At 53.0% G+C, this 24,679-nt stretch overlaps 11 protein-coding genes across 11 annotated transcripts; 6 read left to right on the plus strand and 5 right to left on the minus strand.

The window, feature by feature from the left end:
* The first annotated feature begins 892 nt into the window (after positions 1-892).
* Positions 893-2,851, plus strand: BU25DRAFT_415190 (uncharacterized protein). The gene is made up of 2 exons (XM_033707484.1): positions 893-1,831; positions 1,880-2,851. Exons 1-2 carry the CDS (start codon positions 1,366-1,368, stop codon positions 2,551-2,553), a joined length of 1,140 nt encoding a protein of 379 aa, XP_033556650.1. The 5' UTR covers positions 893-1,365; the 3' UTR covers positions 2,554-2,851.
* A 2,780-nt stretch (positions 2,852-5,631) lies between these two features.
* On the minus strand, positions 5,632-7,599 carry BU25DRAFT_494994 (S-adenosyl-L-methionine-dependent methyltransferase; the record flags this gene model as incomplete). Its single annotated transcript, XM_033711821.1, has 2 exons — positions 5,632-7,294; positions 7,399-7,599. 2 exons carry the CDS (start codon positions 7,597-7,599, stop codon positions 5,678-5,680), a joined length of 1,818 nt encoding a protein of 605 aa, XP_033556651.1. The 3' UTR covers positions 5,632-5,677.
* A 545-nt stretch (positions 7,600-8,144) lies between these two features.
* On the minus strand, positions 8,145-10,282 carry BU25DRAFT_209078 (uncharacterized protein). The gene is made up of 2 exons (XM_033701178.1): positions 9,531-10,282; positions 8,145-9,479 (listed from the first exon to the last, which is right to left on the minus strand). Exons 1-2 carry the CDS (start codon positions 10,195-10,197, stop codon positions 8,197-8,199), a joined length of 1,950 nt encoding a protein of 649 aa, XP_033556652.1. The 5' UTR covers positions 10,198-10,282; the 3' UTR covers positions 8,145-8,196.
* Positions 10,283-11,317: 1,035 nt separating this feature from the next.
* Positions 11,318-12,183, plus strand: BU25DRAFT_377594 (U6 snRNA-associated Sm-like protein LSm7). Its single transcript, XM_033704148.1, has 3 exons — positions 11,318-11,563; positions 11,672-11,743; positions 11,793-12,183. Exons 1-3 carry the CDS (start codon positions 11,356-11,358, stop codon positions 11,918-11,920), a joined length of 408 nt encoding a protein of 135 aa, XP_033556653.1. The 5' UTR covers positions 11,318-11,355; the 3' UTR covers positions 11,921-12,183.
* A 313-nt stretch (positions 12,184-12,496) lies between these two features.
* On the plus strand, positions 12,497-14,751 carry BU25DRAFT_462792 (uncharacterized protein; the record flags this gene model as incomplete). The annotated part of the gene is made up of 4 exons (XM_033710549.1): positions 12,497-12,922; positions 12,972-13,063; positions 13,112-13,261; positions 13,452-14,751. The coding sequence occupies 4 exons, from the start codon at positions 12,497-12,499 to the stop codon at positions 14,749-14,751; spliced, it is 1,968 nt and encodes a 655-aa protein (XP_033556654.1).
* A 51-nt stretch (positions 14,752-14,802) lies between these two features.
* Positions 14,803-15,900, minus strand: BU25DRAFT_462793 (oxidoreductase domain-containing protein; the record flags this gene model as incomplete). The annotated part of the gene is made up of 2 exons (XM_033710550.1): positions 14,803-15,468; positions 15,538-15,900. 2 exons carry the CDS (start codon positions 15,898-15,900, stop codon positions 14,803-14,805), a joined length of 1,029 nt encoding a protein of 342 aa, XP_033556655.1.
* Positions 15,901-17,636: 1,736 nt separating this feature from the next.
* Positions 17,637-18,113, plus strand: BU25DRAFT_425635 (uncharacterized protein; the record flags this gene model as incomplete). Its single annotated transcript, XM_033708363.1, has 1 exon — positions 17,637-18,113. The coding sequence occupies one exon, from the start codon at positions 17,637-17,639 to the stop codon at positions 18,111-18,113; it is 477 nt and encodes a 158-aa protein (XP_033556656.1).
* A 1,230-nt stretch (positions 18,114-19,343) lies between these two features.
* Positions 19,344-20,665, plus strand: BU25DRAFT_415196 (autophagy protein-like protein Atg27). The gene is made up of 2 exons (XM_033707485.1): positions 19,344-20,255; positions 20,305-20,665. Exons 1-2 carry the CDS (start codon positions 19,420-19,422, stop codon positions 20,498-20,500), a joined length of 1,032 nt encoding a protein of 343 aa, XP_033556657.1. The 5' UTR covers positions 19,344-19,419; the 3' UTR covers positions 20,501-20,665.
* Positions 20,666-21,172: 507 nt separating this feature from the next.
* Positions 21,173-22,210, minus strand: BU25DRAFT_415197 (uncharacterized protein). Its single transcript, XM_033707486.1, has 2 exons — positions 21,853-22,210; positions 21,173-21,704 (listed from the first exon to the last, which is right to left on the minus strand). Exons 1-2 carry the CDS (start codon positions 22,025-22,027, stop codon positions 21,394-21,396), a joined length of 486 nt encoding a protein of 161 aa, XP_033556658.1. The 5' UTR covers positions 22,028-22,210; the 3' UTR covers positions 21,173-21,393.
* A 346-nt stretch (positions 22,211-22,556) lies between these two features.
* BU25DRAFT_415198 (cysteine proteinase) lies at positions 22,557-23,634 on the minus strand. Its single transcript, XM_033707487.1, has one exon. The coding sequence runs from the start codon at positions 23,444-23,446 to the stop codon at positions 22,715-22,717; it is 732 nt and encodes a 243-aa protein (XP_033556659.1). The 5' UTR covers positions 23,447-23,634; the 3' UTR covers positions 22,557-22,714.
* Positions 23,635-24,093: 459 nt separating this feature from the next.
* On the plus strand, positions 24,094-24,642 carry BU25DRAFT_443138 (RmlC-like cupin; the record flags this gene model as incomplete). The annotated part of the gene is made up of 1 exon (XM_033709342.1): positions 24,094-24,642. One exon carries the CDS (start codon positions 24,094-24,096, stop codon positions 24,640-24,642), a length of 549 nt encoding a protein of 182 aa, XP_033556660.1.
* Between the last annotated feature and the right edge of the window lie 37 nt (positions 24,643-24,679).

Here is a 24,679-nt window from a genome sequence, read left to right on the forward strand (position 1 = left end):
ATTGCTGTTGATCCTGGCGTCTCATTGTGATCGACCTTTTGCTGACAATGTTTCAATTGCTGAAGCAGGGCTGAACACCCTCAGCTCTGGAGCCTGCAAACGAGGTGAGCAATCAGGCGGTCATAAATGTGGGATCTCCTGCCGTGACACCTTTTTCCTGCTCCCACCTCGCTCGCGCTGATGTCACCGATCACCGACAGGGATGTGGGCGATGGCGTTACCCCGCGTACTCAAATACGGCACCTGACAGAGGGCAAGGCGGCGCACCGCAACACGTCCCAGACGCGTTAGAAGCGGGCTCCAGACCGACTTTTATGGTGGGACTGACATTTGACAGGCGTTTAGGAGGTGAGCAGGAGTTGGCAGCAATTGGTGCAGAGTTTGGTGTGCAGTGCTAAAGACTTCTTGCGCAGGACAGCTCCTTGTCAGCGCAGTGCACGGCAGCGGCAGGCGGCCTGCGTTCTTAAGCACCTGCCGCAAGCTCGCTGCCGACGAGCTTCCGACGAGCGAACGTGACAGGCCACTGATGCCAACTGCGCTTCTAGCGAATCATAGGCGGGCAGGACGCTGTTTGCGCGAATTTCTCGCTGGTGGCGACGAGCCTGCAAGGGCTCTGCTGGCGCAGCGACAGTGGGGTGCCTAACACTTTCTGGCTGAGCGCTGACCTGAGGCCCCGCCAATCACCAGTCCAGGACTGCACCTCGGCCGATCACCTGCTAGAATCGTCAGCTCGCTCTGCAGTGCGCTTTTCGCGCCTGGCTTCTGGTGCAGCGTGCAGGCTTCTAGAAGAATTCTGCATGCAGGTGGTGTGCTTTCCGCTAGTGTTGAGCGAGCCTTCCTTGCCCGTCATTCTTCGGCGCGCGTTGCAGCGAGCCTCCGCGCTGCCCTTCACCTATCAACTACCCTTCCCTCCGCATCGAGGCTGGGCTAGCTGGCGCCGACTTACGGTCAAGCTTTGGCGTCTCCGCGTTTTATTCTAGTCCTGGCTTGAGGTTTTGCAGCGTCTCACTCTCCAGTGTCGGCCATTAAACTCCGCATTTCCCCCAGCGGCAGCGCCTGAGGTCAAGAGTGCCCCAGCACTGTTTCGGAACTGCAACCATCACGCCCAGCGCGCCCGCAGGGTCAGGCTCACCAATCGACGACACCGACCCACCCTCCCCCGAGTCTACCATTGTTATTAGTAGTTAGAGCGCCGGGTACCCGCTCCTCATAACAGCCTCACTGCACCCGTCTCCGCCGACATTCTGACCGGGCCTGGCTGCACCTTCCCTCCCAACACCAGCGTTCCTTCCTGACAACACCACTCCCGCCCACTCCGCATTCCTCCCCGTCTCTCGACGCATCCTCCCCCACACATCACCCACCATGCCGGGAGCACTACGAAGCCGCCTCCGTCGCGTCCTCACCGGGCAGGAGGGCGAGGGCGGCATTGCGGGCAAGATGAAGCGCAACAAGAACACGGAGCCTGCAGAGCCCGAGAGCGACTTCTACAAGCCCGGCGAGAAGATGCCGCCCATGAAGTACCGCCGTCCCGTCGACCCCGAGCACAAGAAGAACCTCGAGGCCTTCACCTGGAAGAAGGCATGGCGCCGACGCAGCCACCAGAGCCTGTACTCGCCAATGGGCAGCCGTCTGCCGAGTCGAAAGGGCAGCTTTAGGAGTCGCCGCAGCCGCAGCCGCAGCGTGCACCGCAGCCGGAGATCCAGCTTCCACAGCGAGTACGACGAAGACGACACATGGGTAGACAGCGGCATTGGAGCGAGCATCTCTGACAGCGAGCGTCCTGCGAACATTCGCGAGGCCAGTGACGACGAGGGCGACGTCCTTAATGGTGTGTATTTGTGAAGTTGTCTCGTCAACCTCGACTAACGTGCGACAGTCGGCCTCTCCCGCAACCCGACACAAGACCCTCGCGACACACAACGGAAAGAGTCGGCAAGCGGCCGCCGTCGGTCGAGCTCAATTCAATCAGTACGACGAAGCAGCACACGTCCAGGGACTGGCTCTGACCGCACCCGTCAAAATTCGCAACCTTTCTCCCCCGAGGACCTCGAACTAGCGCTGCAAAAATCGCACATCGAAGCCAAGAAACTCGAAGCTATCGAGCAGTCTGACCCGAGTGGAAATGGAACGCCAGAGGACGACGATGCCAGCCCCTTCAACAACCTGCGCCCTCGCGGTGGGTCCATCTTCATCCCGCAAGACGCCGAGAGCCCTGGGATGTTCCCTGGATGGAACTTCGTTTCTTCACCCACACAAGGTGGACCATCATACTTCCCACCAAAGGACGGCAGCCCTCTCCAGTTCGAGCGACGCGAGTCCGTTTTCGTGTCGAACGAAGAGCCATCGATGTTCCAGAGACGAGAGTCGGTCTTTGTTTCAAACGAGAACACGCCCCAAACCGGACGACGCGGCTCGACCTACGCACCACACGAGGAAGATGACGCTGTCCCAGCGCTCACACCTGCACCGCCCGTCGAGCCATCAAAGCGCAAGCCCATTCCGTCCTGCCCCAGTGAGGAAATCATGAAGATTCTCGCCCGCAAGGACTGAACGAAGACAACACACACAACATTCACTTCACTTGTTAATATTACTGCATCCATTTTGTGCACCTAGGGTTCGCACATTGCATTTCCGGGCGTTGTACGATTGTCCATTTTGGAGTCCTCAAGCTTTGTGCCGTATTCTGTTTTGCGCATTGGGTTAGCTGTCATGATAGACCCTGCATAGGCTAGTATTGGATTATCAGGAGATGGGAGTGCTCATCGAATGAAGCATGAAAGCATAGATTCACTGGGGAGATGTGGCACAGTAGCTATCATAGTTAGCAGACGCAGCCTCAGAGCGCGCAATGATATTGTATCATTATCACAACCTCTGCGATTCTTCACAGCTGCAACATTACAACGTGACTACCATCCAAGTCTCGACAGCGATAATGATGCGCATCACTCCCACGAGTTTAGGCACCCCTTCCTGTAACAGCGACCGGACCGGCTTTCCTTTTGCGGAAGGGATGCTCGTTACGTCGTCGTTACAAGCTCCAAGCCTACCATCGCCAATCACTCACTACCATCCCCCACTACCTGAAGCACCCCACCACTCACAGCGCAGCAGCTACCCCACGCAAGTACATATTCGACTGCATGAAAGTAGGCTAAGCTGAGTATTCCTACGCGTACCCACACGTACTTCCAAGCATTGACCTACACAGTATATACTACATGATCGCTAGCCCACACGTAGATCTTCAGAAGACGCGTTGCTTCGTCTTGCTCCACTTTTCCTTTTCTCAACTTTCAAGCTCGAGGCGCAGATTGTTGAAAGACAGGCATGCAGAAGACCGAATGAGGGTGCAGGTGGGCATGCAGGTCTTGAACCGACTACGCACCAATCACCGAGTCGTGGTAGCGAGCCAATCGCACCGACCTGAGAACAACGTGGAAGTGAAGGGAGAGATCAATACTGCCTATCTTGGTAGAGTTGAATGGGTATTGATCACGGTAGGGCAGATTGAAGGCATCAAACTGCCTAATGGAGTAGGTTTCGAGAAGTGTTGATCACGCTGCTTTGTGAAGTGAAAGCTCGACAGACCAATCAGAGCGCTGAGCCAGTCAGCAATTCCAGCTCGACTGAATTGAAGTGAAAGACGTACGCATTGCCTGTTTATACGCGCAAGCTTCTACTGTCGTTGTTTATCTCAGGGTCTGGGACGGGAGCGTCACTGTCTTCGAGCTTGTCGAGGCGCTTGGGGCTGACCCTCATCAGTACTACGAGCCTTTGACAGAGTGAAAGATTGATTCGCTTGGGATAGACTTGCAATCGTATACCGTACAACGCTCTCCCATGGATTTCTTCCGCCTGCCTTGGTGGACTCGCGTCTGGGCAGTCCAGGTGTCCGTACTTGCGCACAAGATAGTGTTTCAGAGCGGCTATAGACTGCTTCCGGAAGATTTTTCCTGCATCTCGTTCGGAGCATCGAGCTATATGATACTTGTTGCTCCTAATTCACGTTCTTGGCTACTGGGGAAGAGCTGACAACAAAGATTTCAAAGGCTGCTGTGCGACAAGTTATGTTGTTCCAGAAAATCACAACAAGCGAAGATAGACAATGCTGAAGGTTTCTCGATATAGCCGCAAGGTTCTGCACGCGTCAGTGTTCGGATCCACTAGACAAAGTCTATGGCTTGTTGGGTCTAGCGGACGAGTCCTTCAGATCAAACATTGTCCTGGACTACAGTCTATCACCGCGAGCCGCATATGAGATGCAGCCATGACATCAGTGTCCGAACCACGCACCCTAGGTATCTTCAGCTACGTATACGGCAAAAGCCCTCAGGACCTTGGCATACCATCCTACTTCACAGCCTCTGTGTGAAATGGATATAGAACGCATTTTCTCCAACGGCGCTGGTCGACGCTGGAACACTTCCGCGCCGTCCAAGTCAGCTTTGCAAATGTATTAATGAACTCTCCACTCGAGATCACAACTCAGGTTGTCTTTATTGATACGATCGTCAAGATAGTGTGGGCACGTACGCACAAAGTTTTGGACGGAAGTACATCGTGGACGGTGCACAGTTGCCGATTTACGAGGTTCATCTCGTGGCCCATACGCGTCTCCTGAAGCTTACTGGCAAACACTATTTGGCGGCGTTATCCTCCAACAGCCTTCAGAATCCCACTCATGTCGTCTCATACAAGACGACGACTACGCCAAATACGCAAAGTGGCAGACTTGGATCGACGGCAAAGGACTTGGTCTTGACGATAGAGATGTCTTCAACTTTCACCAAGCACACGTTATAGCACAACCGGACAGGCTGTTCGCCATTACAAGCACGGGATATATGGGTCCAGTTCCTGTGAGGGCTAAGGAAGGCGCCCATGTGGTCATCAGGCCTGGAGGGAAAGTACCCTATGTTCACCGTTAGATCCCAGACTCGGAGCAAACTCTCTCCGAAAATAATGCAGACAAGATCGACCATTACGAACTCATTGGTGATAGCTTCGTATACGGAATCATGCACGGCGAAGCCTCTGATGAGTCAAAGTTACACGATTACTCTGGTGTAGGAAGCTATCTCCACTGGCGTACGTCAAGGCAGTGCAGGAGGAATTGGCAGGTGGACGTCGACAATAAGCATTTGTAGGACATTGCTAACCCTATAAGGCCTCAAAAGGCATCAAAAGCTTTTGCGTTATTGTACGACGTACTAATTTAACTTGGAGACCTCTAGAGGCTTGTTCTGAAGCGTTGTAACCTCGTAGGCGTCCAATACAGTAGGTTGCGATGGTCGTCGATTGCTGCTGTGTGATATGTACAGGTAGTACAGCACCTGCATGCATGCGGGTCTGGCCCAACTCACCGCACCGCTCCACACCGCTCCACACCGCTCTGTTCGCTCCGACACTTCAACAGATCATGGCAAGAGTGTAGGTCATGAATTAGACTTCGATGGTGAACTATGTGAAATATGGCGGCGCCCCTCATATGCCAGGTTTGCGAGGCGGAGGGTGAAGAGAGGTTGTAAATTCTAGTCGAGCTACGTCAGTTTTCATACTGTAGTAGATCGATGGCAACGGAGAAGTCAAGGGTGATATAAATTATGGTTGAGCATAGCTCGGGGTCGTTGCACTCCCTGCGATTTCGAGGACAGAAGGCACGCCATGCTTACTGCTTCCCCGTCCTCCTTTTCTTGTTCTTACGTTTCTTCTCGGGCTCCGGCGCCGCCTGAGGCTTCTTTTCGATCACTTCGTCAGCCTTGGCTTTGAGCTCAGCTACCTTGCCATCGTCGCTGAAGCCATCCCAATCCTCTTCCTCATCACCATCCTGTTCTTCCGTCGGAGCCGCCGGCTTACGCACATCCTCTTCCATCTCATCTCCTTCCCTCGCCACAACCTTGCTCTCACCATCCCTGACAAAAGCAGCGACAAAGAAACCCATCGTCCCCTCCTCAGTCCCCTTATCACACCTGATACATCCCTCCAGCACACCCCCCTTGCTCTTCTCATCAACAACAGACCCACTCAACTTGCCATCCTCCCACTGCCCTCTCCTTCCCCACTTCCTCAAGCCCTCAACCTGCTCCTCACGCCTAAGAACGCGCCACCCGCGCTCCTTCGCCACGGACGTAGCGAGCGCTTGGAACACCACGCCCTCATTCTCTTCGAAGTGGATCGAGCACGTCGAGTACGTAATCTTCCTTGCGTTCTGGAAGCGCATTGCGTGAGTGAGGATGTGTAGTTGGAACGTCGACAACGCAGTGAGGCGTTCGGTGAGCTTGTCCGCGGCGTCGAGGGGGACTTCTTCCGCGGTCGTTTCGTCGAGGTTGAGCGTCATTTCTTCCTTGGACTCTGCTGCTGTGGGTTTATCGTCGGCCTTGTCGGCGCCGCGCTTGCGCTTCTTATTCTTCCTGCTCCCGGCGCCTTGAGCTTTGGTGGACTCTGTGCTAGAAGAGGGGAGATGCAATTTGATCGCGTCGTCGCGGCCCACAATGCCCGTGCCCGAGCAGCTCGGATCGAGGAGAATCGCACCCACGTTCTCATAATCCGGAGAGTTAGGTTTCGCAGCGATGAAGTCACTTGCGCCTTTCACTGTAACAATTTGGTCTGCGCCAGCGAGCTTGACCATTTTCTTCAAGATCTCGGTTCGGCCTTTGTCGCGCTCGAAGGCTATGACTTTCCGCTCGCCCCCTGGGTCTTGGGTAGAGACGATGGCGGCGGCGTGGGTGGTTTTGTTGCCTGGGGCTGCGCAACCGTCGATTACGTCGCCGTCTTGCTCTAGCAGACCGAGAAGGTATGCAGGGAAGCAGGACGCTTTGTCCTGGAAGATGATGTCGCCTTTCGTGTAGCTCGGTGTTTTACCCAGATCGATCCTGCTCGGCAGCGCAAGCAAATTTGGAATATTTGGGTCCTCGCAGTAGATCTTGCGTGAGCCGCGCGCTGTGAGGATCTCCCCAATGCTTTCCACCTTTTCATATCCCTTGAAGGTCGACTGCAACTGCTCTTTCAGAGAGCTCTTGATGGTGTTCACCCTCACCCATCTTGGATGCCTGCTCTTCTCCCCTTCCTCGCTATCATCGGAGTCAAGGTCGCCGGCGTTGATCGCTTCTCTGAACGCTTCGAGCGTGGGGAATCCGTGTCGTATGCGCGCCTTAGTGAACTCGGCGCTGAGACGCGCTTTGTGCCGTGTGATCGCGAGGCGCAGGACGTGATCTTTGTGTGCTGCGACACCCGACTTGCTCAGTAGGAGATCGTGGGTGAGGAGGAGCGCGAGGATGGGCGTCAGCTACTCAGAAGTCAGCTTGAATGTGCAGTTGACTGCGATCACGTGTACAAGGCATTTTGAAAGTTTCGTAGAGCTGTGTACGACTGCAATGCTGGTGGACGTACCTTCCTCTCCTCCTCCAAAACCCCACACTTTTCAATCACATCCTTCAAGACCCTCGACCATTTGGACGCTTCAGCCACAAGCGCATAGATCTGCCCCGGCTTGCTCTTCAAGTCCTTCTTCTTGAAGATGCGCGCCTTGAACGAGCCGCCGATCTTGTCGGGGTTCTCGAGGATCGTCGCGGTTTCGTAGTAGAGCGACATTGAGAGCTTGTGGTTGCGGTTGGAACTTTTTTGGTGGTTGGCTGTTTGGCCGCGGGAGTGAGCGGGGCCGTTCCGCTAGGCACCGGTAGAAAACTGAGCTTGTGTGCATCTTGACCTGACTAGGGACTCGCAAGGATTAGCTAGAAGATTACACGCAGTGAATGTCCGCTTTGGAACATAGAAAGAAACAAGATGGTATCATTGACAACTTATGAACAGAGAAAATAACCCGCTTTGCCAAGTGATGTCATCGCCGAAGAATGAAGTCCACAACTACGCTCACTCTTCCTCCTCAAAGCCTACTGACCCTCTCCGTCCTTTACTCGAGACTAAGACGGTCGACCCGCTGCTCTTCTTTCACCCCGAAACGCACAATCTCTTCCACAACTGGCCAAATCCTGGAGAGTCGTCTCTAACGACGCCCAAATTCTCTCCCGCATCCAGCCATCAGACCCTTGTTTGCCAACTCTTCAATACGTCGTCACACAGCTGAATCGCAACCATCGAGCGCGTAGCTGCCGTATCTTATACAACTCCCACTGTTTCAACATCGTCCAGCCACCAGGTCCTCGTTCGCCAGGCATTCCTGTCCGCATCCTATTGCTGGGCTATAACGGCCTGGTATTCGTGTCCTTTCGCTTCGGGTCCTGGTTTGGTAGTCACGTGCTGTGCGAGACTGGACTTCGCTGCTTCTTGCAGTTGAGCCTCGACGTGCCGTTCCCGCTCGCGGTCACGTTCAGGGGGCGAGTCGCGACTTGAGGGTATCCGCGAGTCTTGTGGGTGGGGATATTGCGGTGTTTGCTGTGGGTGTGGACGGTGCTGGTGGGGTATTTGATGTTGTTGTTGTTGTTGTTGTTGTTGCTGGGGTTGTTGAGGCTGCGGCTGTGGTGGCGGGTGGGCTGTCGCCTGGGGCTGCGGCGTTGACCGTCCGTTGCTGCTGGCAATATGATTCGATGCGTATCCATGGTGGGGACTCAGCATGGACGGTGGACTAGCGGTACTCGCTCGGTCATGACTTTCGTGGTCGGATGTGTCGGTATGCATGTTGCTGTTTGAGCCAGGAGGATGGGCGAATGCGCCGTGCAGCTCGCCTTCTCGAACTTCTTTCCAGGAGCATTTGGCGTGCTTCTTAGTGCAGCCCATGCAGGCTGTGAGGTTCTTTAGGCAGTCCATGTGGAGCCTTCGACACCTGTCGCATGGTGGGAGGATGCGCTCGCCCTTCCCTAGACTCTCCATCCGATGGACCATCTCAGCCTTGTAAGGGCCTCCATCGTCCTTCTCTGCCGGCTGACTTGCGCGCTGACTAGCAGCTGGGAGCAGATTAGATGGTGTATTTGGAATCGGCACAGGTGAGTTCATCATCGACTGAAGCTCAGCTTCGTTCAATTGAGGAGGTCTCGCATGGCTGGGAGGCGGCGGCGGTGGTTGTGCCTCTGTAGGCTTGGAATGAGCTCTCGAAGCGTTCGTTACTGGTGTAGATGGATGTGACAAGGCCTGAGGCCCAAGGGACGGCCGTCTCGCGTCTGACACGCCATTGACGTTCTGTGACAAGGGTCGTCGGTCATTGACGGTGTGGAACTTTGTCAGCAAGTCGTGGCGAGTGGTAGAGGAGGCGCCATTGCCATTGCTGTGACCATGGCCATTACCATTCGGCTCGTGGTGAGGGCGAGCATTGACGGCAACGAAACCACCAGGTGATGTTTGTGAGGATTGCGCTTGTGCCTGGGTTGCATGGCTGGAGCTACCGCCGTTCATAAGCGCTACATTAGAAGGGCTCAGTGGGCGGATAGGCGGGGCTGGGCTCGCTGTCGCTCTACGGTCGAGGATAGCCTGCTTGCGCCCCTTCAGCCTGTGGTTGAGCTGTCGTGTGCGCGCGGCAACTATGCACTGTCAGCCTGAATCCATTTCAATATCTGCAATGTCAAACTCACCCTGATCGGCCAATTGGCAGATTTGTCCCAGGTTCTTCTCCAGGATCTCGATCGTTCCCAGCTCCTTCTCCTCGTCCTCTATTATAGGCTGTGGAGGAATCATCTTCTGAGGAATGCCAGACGAAATAAGTACAAAGTCCTCTTCGCTGATCTGAACCCGGCACTGCTTGGTGTAAAACTGGCAGACACGAACTCCTTCGCTCATCTGCCCCAATTGGAACTGCTCTGGTTTGTTGCGCGCAAACTCGACCACATCCAGCCATGTGACCGTTGTTCCATCCTTGCCGTGGCTCTTAAGCACCCGCGGCGGCCCATCAAACAATCTTTCAAATCGTTTAATGAGAATAGGTCCTAATGGTCTTGCGCCCAGGTTGCATGCCATAGACTCATGGCGGTCAAGGACGCCTTGGTAGTCGCTGAGCAGCGACAGGATGTTCGGCAGTGTGTCGTCATTGGTAATCAGCGGCAGGTCTGCGTCCAGGTGTCGTGCCAGGTAGTTGATCTGGAGGTGGTTGTGAGTCTTGGCGGCCTTTGCGTGTGGCGCGGCTGGGTGCATGTTCTCGTGCGAACTGCTCCGTTTCCGCTTGAGGTCTGTCGCAACCGGCTGCGCATGGTGTGCGTGCGCCATGTTGAGGTCGACCAGAGCGTGCGAGTCGTGGCTGGACATGTTGCGCGCGCAGAGGGCGGCGGAGAAGAATATGGTGGTGGGTGCAGCGGATGCCCTCCCGAGGGAGCACTGGTTGGTTGCGCGGGTGGAGGCAGGCGGAGTGGGTAGGCGGACACGCTAGAAGAGCTCACAGCAGGTCGGACGACTCGCTTTACAGCACCATTGCAGCGTTACAGGTAGGAAAGCATCGCGCGGGGAGGCAGAGGCAGGAACAGGGCAAAGCTGTGCACGTGGAGAGGGATGCGGACGGAGGCGGACTGTGTAGACACTCGGCAGCAGACAAGCACCGGGGCGCGGGAAGCCACTCTTTGACGCTCAGGGTGCGGTCGAAGAGCAAGTGCCAGCGCGCGCAGAGGGCGGGCCCACCACCAAATGCAACCCGTCACGGGAATAAGAGGTTAGCCTAGCAGAGCGGAGCCCGCAGCCAATGAAAGAGGGCGGGTGAGCAGCTGCGGTCTGGGCTCGATCTGCGATGGCAGTTCATATCAGAAGGCCTGAAGACGCCGGTGCTCCGAGGGTTGATGCAGGTCCAGGAACAGCATGATTGTGAGTAAGACGGTGACCAAATGCCGTCTGTGGAAAGGACGAGGCGTCTGGCATCCAGCCGTTCACCTACTCCCCCTGTCGTGAAGTTCGTGATGTGAGTACGCGTCTGCTTCAGATGGCCGCTTCTCCGGAGCGAACTGGGAGAGGCCGTCCAAGTGGCTGTTCGAACCCCACGTATCAGCGTCGCAAGCAAAGCAAGGAAGCGTGCCATGCATGCAACGGGCGGCGCGCTCCCCTCTCATCTCGCAAACCAACGACGACGACAGCGAGGGCGGCATGGCGGGACAGCACCAAGCAGAACCAAGCAGTCACCAGGTCCAGAACCCTCGAAAAATCCCGCAGCGGCGCACACCTACGCGTCCCGTCAGGTGTCACAGAGTTCCCACCCCTCACAGCGCTGCAGGCGGACGGCACCGGCGGAGGCCTGCACGCTTGAGACTTCCACCCCCCTAACCCAAGCTGGCTCAACTCTTACCCGATCACGTGCACTACTCAAGCCACAACTAGCTTTAGCTTGAACTCACCTTGTCGCGCACAGACCGCTATATCGAACTGCACGTCACTACGCGTTGCTGCTGTCCAAACACACGATCCTTACCAATCACGCACAACATGTCTGAACGCGGCGCATTCCGGGGGCGAGGAGGAGGCGGTGGAAGGGGCGACCATCGCGGTGGCAGAGGTGGTGGAAGAGGGGGCGCACAGGGTGGAAATGCGGCGGGGCAACAACATACTGAGAGGCCGAAGAAAGAGAACATCCTGGACCTGAGCAAGTACATGGACAAGCAGATCACCGTCAAGTTCAGCGGTGGGCGAGAAGGTGAGTGCAATTGAAATTCGAGACGAGCTGGAGTTCGGACGAGGAAGAGGGGACAAGATGGCAATGCAATATATGGCTCAGAGAAGACAAATGCTGACAAGCGTGCAGTCATTGGAACCCTGAAGGGCTACGACCAGCTGATGAACCTTGTGCTGGATGAGGTCAAGGAGGCTATGACAGGTAAGCAATTCGGAACATCGAGAGAAGGACTGAGCTCATCGTGATGTAGACGACGAAGGCAATGTACGATACCGCAAGCTCGGCCTCATCGTCGCCCGTGGCACACTGCTCGTCGTCATCTCGCCCATTGACGGCAGTGAAGAGATCGCCAACCCATTCATACAGGAAGAGGAATGAGCTCAGCCCGAACGCGATATGTTGAGCCTACAACAGGCGCTGTATCGAGCCAGCCGCCGAACGGTTGTACACTGCATTAAACCTCTCAAAAGTAGCAGGCAAAAGAGGAGGCAAAAGCAGAAGCAGGCTCTGCATGATACCCACGACCATCATACGAGAACTTGGCCTAGTTCTGGTTTGACAGACCACACGCAATGGACAGTATCTGGTGTCAAACCACGTTCAAAAATAGTCACGAAACAATCAAAACAAATCGAAACGCCAATCTCAATCTCATCACAACCTAGAGTCATGGCCATGAGCGTTGAGGTAATGTGCTTACCACCGAGCCTCTGTACTAATACTTGGTTTGTGAGACTGAGGCGGGGGTGATCTACTTGCATACATGCATGACCACTGGAAGGAGGGAGTATTTGGGCAGGTGCGAGCAGCACCTTCGAGCAGCTTCTGGACCAAGCAGTCGCGACTACCTCCACGGTGCCTTCACTTACACCTTCCACATATCACGCTCGACCACATCATCATTTCTTGAACGCCCTATGCACCTTTTCGTCATCACATCAGTATCTCAACATCATGCCCCTATTCCACCAGGCGGCACCTACCCTACCACCTCTTACTACCCCAGCCCCCGATGTCTCCCGTAGCAAGCTCAAACAGCTCGCGCATTGGATTCGCGATGATCTCGACATCCTGGTTGCTCGCGAAGGCCCAGATATTCTAAGGCCAGACGACGTCCTCACACTGCACGAGCTATTCGTTGCCCTGCGCCAGTCTACGAGCATCACAGCCCTCGATCTTCGAGCGACAGGTATTCATAAGGCGGTGAGAGATGTCGCCGGCATTGCTACACGCTGGCCGGGACGATTATGCGATGACTGTGACAAGATCATCACCATCTGGACCAGCAAGTTCGGGCGCTTCGACGAGCTTCATCCGTTCTTGTATGGTAGAGGTGGGAGACTGGAGGGTATTGGGAGCGCGACCGAGTACACCCGTGAGGTGAGACATGCACGCTGTTCTCATACTGGGTATCGCTGATCTTGCTTAGGCGCTCCTCAAGAGGTGGTCAGAGTACTGTCCCGAGAGGATACATCCCAAGGTATCCCACAAACACGGCGATCTTGGTTTCAAGGCCGGAGAGTAAGTGTCTGGCCACCAACCAGAGGCCAAGGCTTACGGTATGCACAGCTGGTGGATCAACCCTCTGTTTGCGCACCACGCAGGAATCATCGGGTTGGAGTCTATTGAAGGTGGCACCACCTACGACAAGAACGGTGCATATGCTCTTGTGCTGAAGGATACGGGCGAGGTTGATGCTCGATCCGAAGAGTGTTTCATGTACCGCTGCCCCATCAACGACAAAGGAAAATTCAGACTGATGGCCGCAACACCTGCGTCTCGTAAACCGATACGCGTGCTTCGATGCCACAGCATCAACAGTATCTGGGGTCCGAAGGCTGGAATCAGATACGAGGGGCTGCAAGCAAGCTGGATCCGGATGTTACTGAGCATGCTGACCATTAGACAGTTATTCGGTCAGGGGCTGGTGTGTCCGTCAAGCTAGACTCAAGGACACTACCAGTGGGGAATGGAAAGAAGGAGATATCCTTTATGAAGTCACGCTGCAGAGGGTTGATCCGATACCCATTGAAGAAGTGTCCAAACGACCGACAAACATAGAAGTGGACGATTATGCGGAGTACAAACGACTACGAAAGGTTCATCGCGAACACAAACGTAAAGGACCCGGACCGTTGCCACTGCCGCCTAAGGCCGCCCCACCTATCCTGCCACTTCAGCTATCAGCCAGCCCAGTGTTGGCACAGCAGTCGCTGCTACGCGTTTCATCAAGTGCTTCCCGCCAGACCACGTTCAAAGAACCTGCTTTTGATGCACCCAAAAAGTCACAAGACCACGACAGACAGTCGACCTCCGATGTTGTCTCTCCCATGACCGTCCCAGGTGTGGAAGAATCCTTCTTCGCGCCAAAGAAGAGCGGTATCCTGGCGATCCCAGCTGTAAACGACAAGAACAGAAGCAGTCCAACCACCTCAGCTGACAACACCTCACCCGAGAAACACGTCCGGGTGCTCAGTCTTGGTGCTGGCTCCCTCGCCAGCAGCACTCGATCGGGTAAAAGTGAGCTCAGGAAAATCATACCATGGATTGAGCTAGAGTCTGAACTACCAACCCCTTCGTCTCCTAATGCACCACCGGTAGTGAAAGAGCAGAGCGTCAGCAAGGCCATGGAGCGGCTAGAGGTGAAGGCAGCTGAGGCGAACCCGGTAAAAACCGTCAGGAGGTTGGCGAGAGAATCGAGACAGCCAAGTGATCTGAGTTTGTGGAGCCAGAAAGCGAAGGAGAAGGACACAGTCACGAATGCGCTAAACCTGGGGCTTTATTCTGCGAAGCCGATCCTGGGAAAAATGAAAGAGAAGGGAAGGGAGACAGAGAAAGAGAAGAAGAGGCTCACGTTTGGGAAGAAGCATAGATTCTTCGATGGTGCAGGATATAGTGTTGATGAGGGGGGGAAAGATTACGCCGTCCCACCGCGTTCATGTGCTCGCTATATGCGCTCCAGCTCAGCGAACGATACGCCCCAGATTTACTCTCCGATGCCCATCAGACCGCCAAGGCCGAACAGCCTCTTCAATCACGGCATTGAAGATATCGAGTTCACATCACCACTCGACAACCTGATTTCCTGCCCTGAGATGGCAACACCAATTAGCAATCCGACATCGCCGCCGATGATGACTCCTGGGGTAAGTCAGGTCAGTGGAGAAGGTATCGCTCTGGGAAAGTTGAAGCGGTGGTTGAGCAAGTAGGTGGAGTTTGTCAGTGTGCTGTATCATTCAACACGTCTAATGCTAAATGCTTCATTCTTGTGGACTGATGACCACCTTGCCCCTCACTTTCCCGTCAAACACATCTTGACTTGCATTCTGCAATGCGGATAATCCTCCTTCGATGTGAGTGTAGCTCACCGGTGATACCGAGCCGGATGATAGCACGGAGGGAAGGTAGGATGTGTACCACCACTTCCGCCACTCGGTGTACTCGTCCTTTTGTGCTGCTTGCGAGAACGCGGTGTATATGACTTCTACGTTCGAGGGTAGCTCAACCCCAGCGCTAAGAGGAAGAACAGAGGCAAACTTTCCGCCAGACGGTCGCAAAAGCTCAGCGATGGTTTGCTGTGATGATGCGTCTCCGGAAGCGGTCATCAAGTACTTGAACGGTCCGAGTGCACATAGTTGCGAGAGGACATCTGCGGCTTTGTAGTCGATGACTGCTGATGCGCCGAGTTGGGTAAGGTATGTCGTCGAACGTGGTGATGCGGTGCAGATCACCGTGTGTCCCACAGAAGCAGCGTATTGGACTGCATACTGGCCTACTGCACCGCCAGCGCCCCAGATTAGAACCTTCTCGTCTTTGAGGCCGGGTGAAGGGCTGACAGAAGACGTGAGGGGTGGGGCGGACATGCCGAGGAAGACGTGCAGTGCTGCTACGGCGGTTTGAAGAGGGAAGGAGGTCAGGACTGCTTGCTCGAAGGAAGTATCTCCGATATGCTATCGTTAGTCTGAAAGCTGTGGTGGTTGTCGTGGGAGATATACCTTTGCGACTGTGCCTGCAGAGCAGATAACAAGTTCCTGCCACGCCCCTTGCTGGAAGTTCGCGTTTGGGGAGACGTAGGCCTTCGTGTCGAAAACTACCCTGTCGCCAACGCGAAGGTTCATCGCTTTCGAGCCTACTTTGTCGACAATGCCAGCACCGCTTGAGCCGAGGACTGCTGGGAAGTTGAGTGATGCAGCCGGCCCATAGTTGGAAATGAACATTTTGGCATCGAGAGGCTGGATGGCAAGGGCGTAGTTACGAATCAAGACTTCGTTAGGTTTGGGGTGGTGGGTTTCGACATCTTGGATGGAGAGAGGTTGGCCTGGTGCATGGAGGATGGCGGCGCGGTGAGTAGCCGACATGACGGTCGAGTTGACACTAATATCTGGGACTGGTCTCTGAATTGTAGAGATCAAATCAACTTGTAAAGGTGCAGAGCGGCTTGGTACTCTCGTAGCCATCATCGCGAGCCATGGCGTGCCCTTTCTACCATCTCCTGCATTTGCGCTACTTGCTGACATTGCATTGTTCATTGCATGCTCTTCCTTAGAGTGCGAATAGCGTTTTGTTCCGCTCAATCATTAAGCTATTTGGCAGCTGGCTGTAAGCGACGCTACCGCTAATAAGCAAATCATGAAGGAAGCGTGCCTGTGAAGAGGTGTGTAAGCATGGAGTAAGCGGAAGTTGACGAGCCGAAGCCTTGTGGGTAATTTAGCACATTTTCGACCCAATGGAGCTAATTTGGGCACTTGGTCTCTTGAAAACGACCACCTTCATCTCCGCAAAGGGTGCCTCAACGTAGTCGCCTTCATGTATTTGTGAAAAGATTTGAAGTGAAGTGGTACGATGTTTGCATGAAGAATCGAATCGATCCAATTCCGCACTGTAACAATGGAGATGATGTTGAGGGTAGGAGCGTTCCTGCAGCTGACCCTTGTTTTGTGTAGAATCTTACGTCATTCATCGCGAACCTACAGCCATGGCTTTTGCGCGCTGACAAACCCCTGCACTGCAACACCAAGGTCCCTGTCATCAATTATCAAATCCTTTGCAATGCGACTCTATCATCAGCATTTCAAAGACCGTGCTGCTCATGACAAGCCAAGATGCAATCGCGATACGTCCGCACAAGTGGAACTCACCTGCAAGGGTCCCTTAAGCGAGTGCTGAGTAACCTCCTCTTCAACTACACCTCGTGTATGCTCAGCTAAGATTAGACACAGTCGGACATTTCATTTGTCCACGCTCAGCTTCCGGCTCCTTCGACAAACAATTTGCATTTCTCTCGTACTGCAACCAATCGGAAATATTGCGTGAACGCTGCTTGCATATTGACACTTTCCCAAACTGGGAACATTGTGAAGATGTGTACCTTAAATCACGATGGCAAGGGTACTGCACTAGCGATCGCGGAAGCTTCGCTCATATTCCGCATCTTGCTAAATTGTTGACAATGCTGACCAGAGTGTATACAAATCGTCAACTTCACGATAGTCAAACATTCAGACTGTGAGTCGGACCAAGATGCGTCCACTACATGATTCTGAGGTACAGTAACACAGAGGATGCAAACCTTATAAGAATTTTGAGCCTCAACCAAAAATCATCATTCTGCATTCAAACTCAAGCTGAACGTTCCTAGCCCCCATCTTTTCGATCTGTCACCACCATATTGCCATCTTGCATGCGGCTCAGATAAGATTCTGACGCCAGCATCCCTACCGCATCACCCTGCATACTCGCCGCATTACCTACAGGTTTTGTCAACGGGAACGTGTTTCGAGCGCCACAGTATCTAAATAGGGGGGCCGTTCACTCCATTGAACCCCAGTCACTCCACATTCCCAGCAGTCCACGTGCAGTAGACCGTCCTGTAGGGTGATCCGACTTATTCAATCTGCTCGAAAGGTTTGCGCTTGGGCCTCAACTGCATCATACCAAGCCGCCCAATTTGAGCCACAGGATAGTCCACTGCTTATGGCAACGTAGTCGACTACTAAACTTCTATTTCGACAACTTCGGTCTCAAGAAGAAGACCCTCAGGACTGCAATATCGGGGGCTACAAAGTAGACTTCGAGAGATATAAGAACGCCATCGATGTCAGTGAGGAACGGCATACCCACAACAGCCTCAACAGCTACAACAACAGCGAAACAAAAATCATCTCAAGCCTCCAACGATACACAAACCTCTTCGAATTCAAGCAATCAACCTTCCAGGAGTCTTTCTTCATCAAACGGCTCAAGACCTACGAGCACTCGCAGCACACCAGATCCATCGACTCAATCAACAACCTCCCATCCTACTCGAGAAGCTTCAGTCGAGCCTCTGGTCGGCACTGGTCAACGAACTTCAACCGCAACTCCAAATCTCACAATTACTATCACCGGTCTACAACCTTCTCGAAACGGCCATCGCTCAATAGCCATGTCTTCCTCCTCTTCCACCCCTAGCAGCACTTCCACCGCCGGCTCCTCTTCTGGATCTGGAGGCTACACACAGCTTCCGTACGCGCCTTTTCCGTATCCCATGCCTGCTAACCCTCGCGGCTCAGGATCGGGCAACGGAAAATAGATGTCGTGCATCTTTTCGATGTTGAGGTATCGACTTTGGTGGCATTCGTGGCGTTCTATGGTAGATGGGTTCGATCACTCGACAACGGCATGAGTTGCATTTACGTGGCGTAAATATAGATGGGGTTTCACACTCGTTTGTTTCTCTATTCATTTGGTTTTTTTGGTTGCCCTGCATTTGCTGGTCGCTCATTGCATTTCCACGGTAGGGTTTCAGTCCGTCTTTCGCTTTGCTTAGCATTAGTGGCGTTGGCATACAGGTCTTGCTCTTATACACTCCACTCGCTCATCCAATATAGTACATCTCTTTTATCTTCAGTGCCCGTTTCTCTGATATCCTGACAGCTGCGCTTGACGGTCACTTCGCCAAGCGCTGACATCACCTTTTATTCTCTCGCTTTGCGTTAGTCCATCATGACATGATCAGATTAGATCTCGTTTACGATGAAATGTTATTAGTTCTGCACTCCACATCTCCACACCATATAGTTGGGCCTATTCTTAGCCATGCAGTACATGACTCGCCATGCATGAGCACAGTCGACGTCTAATTGAGACGGGCCATTACGGTGCCGAAATTGAGACGATACCAAAGAAGACGTTGATAGTTGCTGAAGGCTACAAGATGTGAAAGGCGGTGAACACAACAAGGTCACATATCTGGGACAGAGAGCCCCGTGGTGACATTTAGTTTTGACCTTGACTGATGTGCTACGAGATCGTAGATATATCTTACCTACACAAATTGACGATTACGATGTCTGGACCCTCGAAAAAATTCCTCACATATGTTGGCGCCTTTGTGCCTCGATGTTGAGACATATATGCGGTCTGAGATTGAGTGCAGTCATGCGGACAAGTTCAGAATCTAGCAACGCCCATGTTGGCTTTGGAGCATACGGACGATCAAAGGGTGATCTCTGCTATTTCACTTGAGATTGTTCGGTTTCAGGCTTGCTTGTCGTAGGGTTCGCTGCAAGTGAGACAGGAGACAGAACGGAGGAATTTGGAGTGGTTGGATCTTACATAAGCACGCACGTGCCAAGCGGTGACGATCATCATCGGGCCAACTTTATGCAGCTGCGCAACCAGCACTCCCACGCGACAACACTGCTCTCGTGCCACTGCAACGTCGTGCATTCTTTTGTTCTCTTCTCTTGCGTTCACGTTGTATTGCGCAATCCCTTTCACGCTACGTCCCTGCACCTTCTTCCTTCTTCAACTTTACACCTAGACTTCCACCGAAGCCTTTGAACTACTAGCCTCCCCCGTATTCACCTATCCATCCGCATTACACATCAGCCATCATGGCGCCTTCACGATCACAAACTTCGCTTCTCTCTCTACTCGTCGCCACCTCGCTCCTCCCGCTACAAGCATGGGCCTCTTTCGAGTGCAAAGATATGGCGACACAAGGCACCCACTTTAACTTCGAGAAGCTCGGCGGACCGCACATAGTACACTGGAAGGAAGAAGATGTAGAGCACGATATGGAGTACAAATACAACTTCACTCTCGACCTCTGCAGCCCACTAAAGTCAGAGTGCCATAACGGCGCACAAGTCTGCGGTATACGTGAGAACGTCGATCTATCGCAGGAGGGCAACTCGACAATCACGCCGATTGATATCGCTGGAACCTACACGTCCTACAACGGTCGTACTATCGATGCCAAGTACGAGTTACTGCGCAATTCGAAGTCAAACTCGGACTCTGGCCGAGAAGGACTAAGGACTATCCTCCATGGAGGCCGACTACCATTCGACGACAAGAAGAACGGGTTAGACCAGCGCGCTATCATTGAATTTGTGTGCGATAAGGAGCGAACCGGTCTTGAGGGCGATGAGACAGACGGCGGCAAGTCTGGCAGCGACAAGGAGGACGATAAGAAAGATGATAAGAAGGATGAGGATAAGAAAGAGGAGGAGAAGCAGATCAGCAGGAGAGAAGGGGCCAGCAAGGATCAGTGCGAGGACAGCGACGCTAGCCTGCGCTTTTGCGGGTACAAGGTCGAGGACCTGGAGAAGGATAAGAAGGCGAGAACACTGAGGCTGGAGTGGCGCACCAAGTATGCGTGTGAGGATGCGCCAGCAGATAAGCCAGCAAGCTCGCACTGGGGCTTCTTTGGGTGGTTCTTCATTATGTGAGTCAGCTTTCACACCATACTTGCGAGCATATATTAACGTTTACAGTGTTTTCCTCTCGATCGCGGCTTATCTCGTCTTCGGCTCGTGGCTCAACTACAACCGTTACGGTGCTCGTGGCTGGGACTTGCTTCCTCACGGCGACACTATCCGCGACGTACCTTACATTGCGAAGGACTTCGGGCGCAAGATCTTCCAGACCGTGCAGGGTAGCGGGAGTAGGGGTGGTTACGCCGCTGTCTGAGCGTTGCGTCCTTGATTATTGCAACAATTTCCTTTTGGGGTTGCATTGGGGATGGGTTAGGAGTACGGGAGGGCGTTGTAGGATAAGAGGAGGAACAAGCGTTAAGTTTGTCTGATCAGAGGTCCTACCGTTTTGGCGGACCTGCTTTACCTAGACTTCGAGCGCTGATATATCGTTAGTGCGTTATAGTGCACATGTATACATTTTCTCCCTACTTTCGAACTATTCGACTATACAATGGTTGCGGCCTGGTTGACCGGGGTGTTTGCTTCAGAAACTTGAAGACGTGATCCTCTGAAGCCTTGCTGTCTCCCCAGGTATAAGTATGCGGCCGGCAACTTTCCTCTCGCTTTGCCAACGTCTGCTCTCCGACTTCGAAAATCACAAGCAATGACCAGACATGTTCTGCCGGCCACCACCGTGTTCTCTAAAATCCTTCGATCCGACTAGCGATGTCTTTCTCGGCTCGTTTGCAACACCAAGAAGGGTTGAACTCCCTGACATGCTCCTGTCTTGCTCTGCCTGGAAAGAGACGGAGCCTCAGCATTTGGAGCAATTGTTGATATCGAAAATTATCATTGTGAATTCTCCTAGAGTTTCTCTTCGTATTCGACATCCAAGATGATATTGAAAGAGTATATGTCTGCACCAAGTTTCTTTGAATGAAGCATACCGAGCATCTTTTCCAAAAGTTAAGCCTTATGTCATATGCTAATCTCAAGGCTCTCTCTCTACACGGATATGAGGCATCGATCACCTCTCCCGCTTTTTGTTGGATTGTCGCTGCCCTCATTCCGCCTTCCTCCATAATGGTGTTCTTCTCCTTCTTCGGCGCTATCTCTTCTCAATCTTATAAAGAGCTATCTGAGCTCTACGAGAATCCTGTCCTTCTTTCATAATCTTCTCCGTTCCATGACCAGGCTTTGGCAGAGTATAGCCAGCCTGCATTTCTGTCTCGTACTATCTGCTGAACACAGTTGGCGACGATGATAGGAACACACCCTTTCATGGGTGTGACCTCCATGGATCACAATGATTGTACCATTGAAGAGCCGATAGCATTTCCAGAAATACGCAGCCAAGGGCCAAACATCTGCAGATGCGTTGCGGCTCATGAAAGCCGCAACCTCTGGTGAACAGTAACGTGGTGACGCGGGCGTGGATCCAGAAGTAGTATCCAGAAAATTGTGGGAGAGGCCGAAGTCAGCAAGAAAGTTAGCCTTGCGCACAAAAAATGTTGTGAGGTTTGATACCTCTGTGCTTCAAGTTGTCGTGAAGATAGGAAAGCGCACTTGCTAGGTATCCGAAGAAGGTGTGCAGGGTCGGATGATGCTCTAGTTCTGTACACGTACGCTGAAGGAACGTCTTGAGATTGCAATCAGCAATGGGACTCATGACATGCTCACATCGTGACAGAAGTACACGAATATCCTCAATTTCGTTATCGGTACATGATGTACGAGGCTGAGAGATGTCAAAGAACGTTGCGAGATGATCCTCCGGAATAGAGGATCGGGGTCTGGACATCCCTAGCTTCTTCCGCTGCGCGGCGCTTCATTACACGGAATGGATATGGGACGTAATGGCAGACGTGGAACTAAGGATTTCGATGTGAGAATACAACCTGGGGTAGGGCGTAAGCTCCAGGCGTGCAATAACTCGTGTCAGATCATTCTGATGAGGTACTCTGCTGAACACCATCCCATGCCTCGACCCACCCACCATCACACCTACCATAAGTCAATCAAATCTTAAGCTTTCTCAATGATTATTAATGAAATTGAAAGCCCTTGAACCCCTGAACAAGATGGTATACTCAAATGTCCAGATACTAAGAGTGTGCGCACTACTTCTGGCATGTAGATCACTGCCAAAAGGGGGAGACTATGGCTGATGTCAGCGCATGCACAGGGAGAGGTAGATACATGAGAGGAGTTACTTTGGTGACACTTGACGTGTATCATGGCTTATTACTAAACACCCAGCACAGTCTCCTGATCTCAACCCTCAAGGTATATGATTGATACTCAAACAGAAGGTTAAGAGAAGGATCAGATTCCCTGGCAGAGGCTAGAGACTATGGGATGGTACAAAGAAGATGCTAAAAAGACTCCTACTCTGGGCTTGGGATGAGGTTACTATGAAACAGATCAGGAGATGCATTGCTGAGATGCCTGGAAGATGTGTTCAACTCAGGAATAGTGGTGGTGAGAGTCAGTTGTAATTTGGGGCCAGTGCAATGCAGGAGAATCTCAGATCCCCGCCCTTCTCAGCCTCGATCCTCATCAGCCTTCCCAAGCCCTTCTCGAGCGCTGCAGGGCTAAGCACATCCTCGTCGTTCTCCAATGCGCCGCGGTCCAGGGGACCCTTTCGGTCGCCCTCGAGTTCCCACAAATGCCCGTCTTTGCTCTTGACGAAGGTAACAAAGTGCTGCCCAGCATGCTCATTTGAAGTTGGTGTAGGAGCTGCCGTATCGCCAAGCTGCGCCGCTTCTGCATGAGCCTTTTCGAACGCTTCTGAGTCCTCCAGTACTTTCGCTCGTTCCAACATCGACTTTGGCAGAGCTTCCTCGCGAATCTGATCGAGCGTAGAACCAGACTTGATGTGTTTCGATGCTTCGCTATTCAGCAAGCTGTGCACAAGGCCAATCGAGCCACAAGCGTTGCCAATCGTTTGCTTGAACCAGATCACCGGTTCGTCCTCACCCTTGCCTTCGTAATCTCCCTTGTCCTTGTCCTCCATTGTTCGAGCGTCATGCCAGGTCGGTGTGAGTGGGATGATAACGAGCAATGCGTAGACTGGTCGTGGTATGAAGGCAAGCAGGTCTGGGTCTGTGAGCGAGTATATGTCGTAGAATGAGAGACTGCCATCCATGCCAAGGGCTTCGGCAAGGTGATTCATAACCTCAGGATTGTTCTCGAGCATGACAAAGAGCTTGTTTGCCATGTTGATCGCGGTTGTGGGGGTATTCAGTTCGTTTCCAGGTGCTGCGCGTGCTGGAGGAGTTGTTGTGATGGCTCTGTTGTGTCAGCGTCGAAAGAAGGGTCAGTCGTGATGAATTAGATCGATCTTGTATCAGCTTGGAGGCCTTCAGTGTATTTTTCAGATTCGAGGTACTTGTTGACAGATAGCAGGGCGTGCTGTTGTTGATACCCCGGAACCTCAGTGGGAAAGCGCGAACTTCCCCGCACTAGCCGCCATTAGTGACCTGAAGTGGAGCATTCACTCGAGGGTAGCTTTCACTTTGCGCTTTCATAATGTCTATGCCTCTTGCCTACTGCGCATGAACATGCTCTTAATACTCCTTTCCTTGAAGTGCGGCCACCTTTATATATCTCACTGTGAACATTCAGACTATGATCATTCTTGGAATGCTATTATCGAGAAGTCTGGTAACACGGCCGGCTCTCCGCATCATGTAGCTCAGCTCTAGCTCATGTATATAAGCCTACATCTTCCAGTCTCTACTGCAATTCAGGCACTTATCTTCCCTCATCTGCACAGCTTCTGTCTCTTACACACAGCTTATACCAAGCACATTGACAAACACAACTACCACCATGGACGACGAAGCACGGCAGGCCCTTGCCAACATGAAGATGCCGCGTAGGCCTATCAACTTCGTCCCCGCAAAAGAAGGAGAGATACTAAAGCTGGGACACATCACATGTCGAATCATGGAAGACGGCTCAAGAACGGGTACGCCTCCACAACTCCCCTCACACTACATCCAACTAACACAAAATCCAGACAATAGAATCGGCAGCGCCGAATTCACCCTACCTCCCAATACCGCCGGCCCACCCGCCCACTGGCACGAAATGCACGACGAGACCTTTCTCGTCACGCAAGGCGTCGTTCGCTTCCACGCGCCCGACGGTGCCTACCACGACGCACACGTGGGCGACTACATCACCGTGCCGATCCGGGCACCACACACCTTTTCGAACCCGACAGATCAGGAGGCGAAGTTCTTTAATACGTTTACGCCGGCATTTTATATTGATTATTTTAAGATCCTGGCGGAAGTTAGCAGGAGCGATGAGAAGATGAGTAAGGAGAAGAATTTGGAGGTTATGGCGAGGTTTGCGACGATGCCGGCGAATGAGATGCTGAAGGAGATGAATGGGGGGCAGAAGTAGGGTTGCTGGATGGCATGAAATGGCAACATTGAAGGGA

This window comes from Macroventuria anomochaeta, assembly GCF_010093625.1.
Source record: "Macroventuria anomochaeta strain CBS 525.71 unplaced genomic scaffold BU25scaffold_44, whole genome shotgun sequence".
Taxonomy (NCBI): domain Eukaryota; kingdom Fungi; phylum Ascomycota; class Dothideomycetes; order Pleosporales; family Didymellaceae; genus Macroventuria; species Macroventuria anomochaeta.